Source organism: Trematomus bernacchii, unplaced genomic scaffold (genome assembly GCF_902827165.1).
Source record: "Trematomus bernacchii unplaced genomic scaffold, fTreBer1.1, whole genome shotgun sequence".
In the NCBI taxonomy this organism is placed as follows: domain Eukaryota; kingdom Metazoa; phylum Chordata; class Actinopteri; order Perciformes; family Nototheniidae; genus Trematomus; species Trematomus bernacchii.
This window is the reverse complement of record NW_022987732.1, coordinates 217501-225537: the sequence shown is the minus strand read 5'-3', so window position 1 is coordinate 225537 and position 8037 is coordinate 217501. Positions and strand designations below refer to the sequence as shown.

The 8037-nt window shown below is 42.1% G+C and overlaps 1 protein-coding gene across 2 annotated transcripts in view; it reads left to right on the top strand.

Moving 5' to 3' along the window:
* The first annotated feature begins 435 nt into the window (after positions 1-435).
* The window catches only part of clstn3 (calsyntenin 3), a 51787-nt gene continuing 44185 nt past the window's right edge, over positions 436-8037 (top strand). For both annotated transcript variants that reach the window (XM_034145771.1, XM_034145772.1), the window contains exons 1-3: positions 436-746; positions 1503-1569; positions 4687-4809. In XM_034145771.1, the coding sequence (XP_034001662.1) occupies positions 1503-1569; positions 4687-4809 (190 nt within the window). In that variant the 5' untranslated portion in view covers positions 436-746. The remainder of the gene's footprint in view (positions 747-1502; positions 1570-4686; positions 4810-8037) is intronic.

The following is an 8037-nucleotide window of genomic DNA, read 5'->3' as shown; positions in this document are numbered from 1 at the left end:
ATCATCGTGCAGATTGGTCCATGTCAGAATAATATATATGATATGTTTTATAATGATTGATCATCAAAGTGTTCTCAAAGCTGGTAAAGGTGCAGCTAGTTTGAATGACTTTGTATATTGGTTTTATAAGTGTGACACGATGGGCAGCAAGGGGGTAATATGACGTCATGTTGCAGTCTGGTGATGGAAAGCTTTAGCAGTGGGGAATTAATATTTGTATTTATAAGGCAAAGGGGAGTTGTGATGAGAGGGGGGCAAAGGGTGCCTTAAAGCTGAGAATAAACAGATGAATTGCTGGGTCTGAGTCACTCTCAATGTGCGTTCAACAGCAAAAAAGAGCCAGAGCAGCAGTCTGGAGGGGAGGGAGGGAGAGAGAGAGAGGGAGAGAGAGGGGAGAAGGACGCAGTGTGGGCGGGATAAGAAGCACTGAGAGGGAGGGGACGCAGCGTAATATTCCCACCGTTTTTTCTCTCCTCCGTGTAGAGCCGAAAAAACAAGGGCATCCATCGCTCTCATCTTCCTCGCCACCAAATCTAGGCTGAATATACGTCTCAATTTGTCATTTCCTCAGCTGTAAACACTCATCTCTATCTCCTCTTCCTCTTCCTCCCCCACCTGGAGGTTTTGGTTTCCAGCCCCGCAGGAGGGGATTTCCGAGCCGAGCGGCAGGGCGTGAGAGGCGGATGCTGCGAGCGTAAAGTCTGGGTACCAACCGGGAGCATCACCGTCACACACTCAGCACCACGGTAATGTCAAATCTGGCTTCAGCTAACCTTCATTTTCTGCGACATTTCCTCCCCTGCCTCTCCAAGCTGTAACAACGCATTTATAGGAGCTGGTAATGTGTGTCAACATCAGCCTGTAATGTAATCTGATTATTGTCGCATAGCATGTATACTCTTGTATGTGTGTGTAGCGACCTGTGACCAGATGGAGCCCCCTGTTATATATTCGCAGTTTTTTTCTCTATATATTAGATCTGCAGAGTATGTCCTGTAGCCTATATCAAGGACTGCAGCAGTGGAAGAGGCTTGTTATGTCAATGAGAGCCTAAAAACCCCCCAAGGACTCATTTTTCATTTGTGGCCACAAGACAGCAGCTGCATTTTTTTCCCCACTTCCACAAACCACAATTAAAACAGGGGCAAACACCCACACAGCCACATGCAAAACCAATTGTAGACACACACACATATACACATAGTGACATACAGGACACACTCACGAGCAGGTATGTGCACGCAGGCTCTGCACGCTTATCAGGTAGATTTTTGTGGAAAATGCGGAAATAATGATGCATTATTGGTTTATGCTGCCTCTGAATGAAGTTGGAGTTTATTTTTGAAGGGTCTCTTTTATCTTAAAGGTTACATACGTGACACTTTGTGCACTCTCTCGCTGCCTCTTGTTACTGTACCTGTCTCTTCCTGTGCTGATTGTTGATGCATGTACTGTATTCCTCCCCTCTTTCCTCACCCCCCACCTCTCCGTTCCTCCCTCAGATGGACAGAATGAATTTTCTCTCCTTCTTCCTCCTTTGCTTGACTTCAGTTGCCAGTAGCAACAAAGGTCAGTTTCCCCGTCATTGTGTTAATTGTGATGTGTTGAGATGACGGCTGACATCCTCACGGGAGCACTGAGACCTTTCAACGTGCCATGCTGCTGTTTTACCCCGAAGCTGCTCTCCTTTACCTGTGTTTTACTCCACAAATAGGCTTTATATGCATGCATGTGTGTGTGTTTCGTGACCCCGCAGTGTGCATGTGCCGCTTTTCTCCCGTGATGTGACTCTCTGAGAAGATGATGAATCTGTTTGCAGCAGATTCATCATCCTGGGTAACCACGACTCTGATTCAACATCATTGTTACAATGATGATCAAGCTGGGGGGAAAAGGAGAATAAAAACAGACAAGGGAGGAGGTGGGGGTGGGGGTGGAGGAGAGGGATGAAGAGGGGGAGACGAGGAAGGGGAGATGGAGTGTCAAAGATGGGGGAAATGTTGGAATAAATGTGACAGGAGAGGCCGAAAAAGACGCTGGCTGATAAGCAGGGAGGAGCAGGAACAAGAAGAGGTGGTGGTGGTACGTGAGATCAGGTGACACGAGGGAATAGGAATGTGTGTGTGTGTGTGTGTGTGTGTGTGTGTGTGTGTGTGTGTGTGTGTGTGTGTGTGTGTGTGTGTGTGTGTGTGTGTGTGTGTGTGTGTGTGTGTGTGTGTGTGTGTGTGTGTGTGTGTGTGTGTGTGTGTGTGTGTGTGTGTGTGTGTGTGTGTGTGTGTGTGTGTGTGTGTGTGTGTGTGTGTGTGTGTGTGTGTGTCAGGCGAGGAGAGTGCCAGGAGAGAGAGATGGGATGCCTCTCAATCTGTAATCCCGGATGTAATCCACGGGCCTGATGCTCAGATTAATGCTATGGAGCAGAGCGGAGGAGGGAGGGGCGGGGATCAACTGTGGGGACAGAGGGCGGGAGATAAATGACCAAAAAAGAGACATGGCAGACGACTGGAAATAGATGAGGCAGAGGAGGAGGGGGAGGAGGAGGAGGAGGACAGGGTGTCAGGATAGACCTTGAGAGGAGAGGATGAATATCTCTGATTGAACCTCAATTCCTCCTCAGTACTGAAACATAGAATTCAAGATTGTGCCATTTACTTATTCTGTGATTACGTGCTTATCTGAATCCTGACTTTGCCAGTTTGGGAGTATTTTGTTCTTGTGTAGACGCTCGTGTTGGAAAATCTATGCAGAAGATTTGAGCATTTTAGCTTCTGTCGCAGGAAGGTTGAGATCTTTTAGGCCTCTAAATATGTAAGTGTTGTTCAATCTGCAGATGTATCTTCTTCTTGATTAATCATATAGTTTAGAATAAGTGAAACAATTGTGGATTTGTTTTCTTTTTCTGAAGGCCATTTAAGGTTCTCTGGCCCTTTTTATTCTCACATAAGACCAAGAAAAGCAGCAAATCCTCCTGATTTAAAAGCATAAATGTTGGGTATTGTGCTTAAAAATGTTAAATTAAATGCTTATTTTTTTTCTTTAGACCGCTTTGGTGAAATATCTATTCACGTTGACTCTAAGAGTAGCAATACCTTAAAGGGGACCTATCATGCAAAATGCACTTTTGTACGTCTTTTATACATGAATATGTGTCCCCGGTGTTCCAGGGAACTCACCAAGTGTCAGAAAACACAACCCTCTCTATTTTCCTCCATACCCAAATCTCTAAAAAAGGGGCTGCAACGGATCTGATAAAAACTGATCCAGATTTGAACACTGTCCTGACGTCAGGACGGTGGCGCTACGGCTATTGGGCCAACTCCACCTATCAGGAGGAGACAGCCACGGCCATTGCCGTTGGAAAGCGCTGGAGACGCTGTAGTACATATGCCAGGCCAGTAGATGGTGCTGTTCTCACAGAATCAGCCCTTGCAAAAACAGAGCTAACATTTTTCAAATTGAGCAAAATGAGGCATGGCTAAAATGCATGATCTGTTTGGTATTTTGAAAAAAAAAAGTATAAATATGCCTTATATAGGTATGGTCCTACACTATATTATTCAAATATAGCATGATAGGTCCACTTTAATGTAAAAATACCTATTTTCAGGTGAAAGTACTGCATTCAAAATGGAATTAATCTATTATCAGCTAAATGTTATGAAAGAGCAGTCTCCAGAATAATAGCCTCTTTCAAAGTAGTGTAATAAAAAATGTAATTCTAATAATTAATAAGCAGCATTTTAATGTTGTTGAGCAAATGTTGAATTAGTTATAGTTATTAGTAATGATTTCCATCTTTAATTGAGTGTAGTAGCACCAATTTGTAGTTAAAGGAGTGCTTGAGGAGTAGAGCTAAATCACTTTCCACCACTGAGGAACAAAACACATTTATATTCTCCAGTAAGGTTTACAAAAAAGTGTTTGAATGGCTCCATAATCGGAAAACTCAAGCGGCACCCGGCCCTGTCTTTGAAGAGAGCGGTATGATCAGATTCAGAACCAGCAGCGTTTTCCTCTGTCGACTCTCCGCTCACAGACGAGACCGCGCAATTAGTTCCAGTCAGACTTTTCTGGAAGATTCACTGTGAAGACAACAAAGCAATTGCTAAACACGACTCTTGTGCTTCTGTCTGATTCCAAACTCCACGGCGTTAAGAGAGAGATTGAGCAAACAGGAGAGGAGGCACTATTTTGTTTATGCTCTTTGCTGGGGTGTAACATCGTCATCCTTCTGGCTCATTAACTTGCCCTTTGATCGCTCAGCGCAGAACATTCAGCACAAGGATGAATAATTAATTCGCAATTAAAGGTTAGATTCACATTAAACCTCGGGCATTTGATTTTGACTCTGCTGTTCCTTCCCGCATTACGATGTGCCGCCCGTGGCAGACCAGTTTGTCTGATTGATACGAGCAATAGAGCTCCCTGTGTGTGTGATAAGGTGAAATCTGACTGGCTTTAATTACACTGCCGAATGGGAAGGTGTGCAGAGGGGCCCTTGATGGAGAAAGACTGAGGAACTGTGCGACTGTGATTAAACTGTGTCCTTGTGGTCATACGTGCATTGTGTTTTCTCCCACTTCACCGTGCCCTCTTCCATAATGGAGTGTTTAAAAATAGACACGATGGTTTTTTCTAATTGCTCCATTTAACCCAAAGCCTCTTTGGTCTTCTCCCTGTGCCGTTCAGCCAATAAGCACAAGCCATGGATCGAGACAGAGTACCAGGGGATCGTCATGGAGAACGACAACACGGTGCTGCTCAACCCCCCCCTGTTCGCCCTGGACAAAGATGCTCCTCTGCACTACGCTGGTAACAACCACCCCCCCCCCCCCGCATGAAGATTTTCACGATTTCAAGGCTTTTATTGTCATGTGTACATAGCTACAGTGTAGTTATGTCGATGAAAATCTGAGGTCACAGGCTCCAACAACAGTGCAACACAATACAACAGATAAAATAGTGCAAGTAATATAATAAAATAGAATAGAAGTAGGGCCATAAGAGTCTATATACAAGTCATACATAATTTGTAAGTTGCAAACAGGTGAATGTTGTGGATGAGAAACTAGGGCTGTGTGGAGAAAATCAAAGATATGATATTTTCTGATCAAATCCACAGCATCTGGGAGACTTTGCAACATCTGTCCAGGGACTCCAGATGAAAAAGGGTCTCTTGTGCACGGTCCAACAATATCTCGATATGGAAATTGCGATGATATTGTAGGGTTAACTCTTGGTGCTTTCATAGAGTTCCATTTTTGATGTATACTCATTAGTGATGTGGATATAATGAGTACACTTCACTGTTATGCATCCTTTTAAAACCAGGAGAATACATTCATGCCATATTAGAATATAAGAAATCTGAGACGATATTTGGTACAATATCGATATATGGGATTATACATGATGAGAGAGGACTTTGCGATATGGAGAAAATCTAAATCTCGATAGATATGATCAACAATATTCTATGGTTTCACTATTGGTGCTTCCACAAAATATTCACGCAATGACGTTTTGAGATGTAAAATCATTAGTTATGTGGATATAATGGTTAAGAGGGTAAAGGCAAATGGAAAAGGGTTAGGGTTAGGTTTACTGTAAAGCAGCATTTAATCCCAGGAAAATACACTTATGCCATATAAGAATATCAGAAATCTTGTTGTTACATACAATATCGATATAATACCACTTGCCATAGCTTTTAATAAATATAAATATTTGATCAACTCTGTTGATGAGATTGCACAGAACTTTCCCTTGAGAGCAGAACATATTATCAAAGTCGACGAAAGTAAGATGTCCTTTTGCATTCAACCCATATCGGAATTAAAAGCCAAAGCAATTATTAATTATCTTAAAACTTCAACAGCTAAGGACACATACGCTATGGATTCTACAATGCTTAAATCACTGCAAGATTACCTAGTCTGCCCTCTTACCCAAATCATCAATTCATCTGTATTACATGGGACATTCCCAAGTGCATGGAAGACTGCAATTGTAACCCCCATTTTCAAGTCAGGTGACCATCTGAACATCAACAACTACCGCCCAATTAGCATCTTACCTGTAGTATCCAAGGTGGCTGAGAAGTGGGTGTCAGAACAGCTTGTCTCCTTCTTAAACAACAGTCCATTTCAACTTCATCCCATGCAGTTTGGCTTCAGGGCAAATTATTCAACCGAAACAGCCAACTGCTTTTTCATAGAAAAGGTCAAAGCAATGGTTGACAAAGGAGGTGTTGTTGGTGCAGTATTTCTGGATCTACGCAAAGCTTTTGATACAGTCAATCATAAGGTCCTTCTGTCCAAACTGTCGGCTTTTAACTGCTCTCCATTAACACTCAGTTGGATTGAATCATACCTCACTGGTAGACGTCAGCATGTTACCGTCAATAATCGACTCTCTCCAGCTCTAGGCTTAAGCACCGGAGTACCACAAGGTTCAATACTTGGTCCACTTCTTTTTACCCTATATATTAATGACCTGCCATCTGTCTGTCCTGATGTGGAAACACAGCTATATGCCGATGACACTGTGATATATGTGCATGCCAATACAAAGCAAAAGACTGCTGATAAACTTACCTCAGCTTTAGTGCTGATCACTAGCTGGCTACACCGCTCCTGTCTTCAGCTTAATGTAAACAAAACAGTAGGAATGTTTTTCACAAAAAGAAAATGCAACATTGTGTCAAATAGAAGCATCTCAGGTGAACATATTAATATTGTGCCTCAGGTTAAGTACCTTGGAATAATTATTGTATCTAATTTAACATTCAAAACACAAGTCAAAAAAGTGACCCAAAGAGTAAAGTTTAGCCTAGCAAATTTTAAATACATAAGAAACACAATGACATTGAATGCTGCCAAATTATACATGAATGCCATGATCATGTCACATCTAACATACTGTCTCACAAGCTGGGGGCAAACTAACAGCTCCACACTGAAGCCACTAGCAACCCTGTACAAACAAACCCTCAAAGTACTGGACCAGAAACCTAACCGCTCCCATCACTGTACCATCCTCAACAAGCATGACATCCTGAGTTGGGAAGATTTAATAAAGTATAGGAACATCGTTCTGGTGTACACAATCCTGCACAACACAGCCCCTCCACCTCTTAACTCATTGGTTACTCAACGTAACAACACCAGACTGACCACTAGAAGCTCCACACGTGGCGACCTATCAGTCCCATTCAGGAAGAGTACTTTTGGTCAGTCATCATTCTCGGTCACAGCAATACAAAACTGGAACTCTCTACCCATTCAAATCAAAGACATACATACACATACTGTACCACCTTCACAGCTCACTTAAAAACATGGTTCACTGAGAACTACACCTGCACACACTAGTCTGTGTTGAGTATGGCGTGTGTGTTACATGTTGTGTTACATGTTGTGATCATGGATGTTGCCCCTCGTTTCTGTTATGTGATTGTGATGTGCTATATGTGACATGTACTGTATGTAGTAACGTGTTGTTGTTTATTGTTCTCTTTTATCCTCTTTTATCCTTTCGCCTGTATCTACTTGTCTTTCATCCTTTTTATTTTATTTTATATTTTTTTATAACTAATGCTGTTGATATATTGTGATTTTAAGGGTGTCTATTACCATCTGGCCGGGGACAACAGCTGGAAATTAGCCATGTCGGCTAAAGCTGCTCCATTTACTGTTTTTGTGACAGTTCATCGATGGGGACTGTCCACGGCACTATAAATAAATAAACTAAACTAAACTAAACCAATATATTGCCCAACCCCAGCAGGTCATTTCTATGTTGAGAAAATCAAAAATCAACATATTTCTCATCAAATACCTCAATATTTCATCAATATTGTACGGTTAACTATCAGTGCTTCTACAAAATAATCCCACAATAACATTTTTGATGTATAATCATTAGTTATGTGGATATATTGGCTGAAAAATGATATCATTTCACTGATATGCAGCCTTTAAAACCAGGAAAAGACACTTATGCCATATTAACGGTGATATAGTAGTAAAATATCGATGT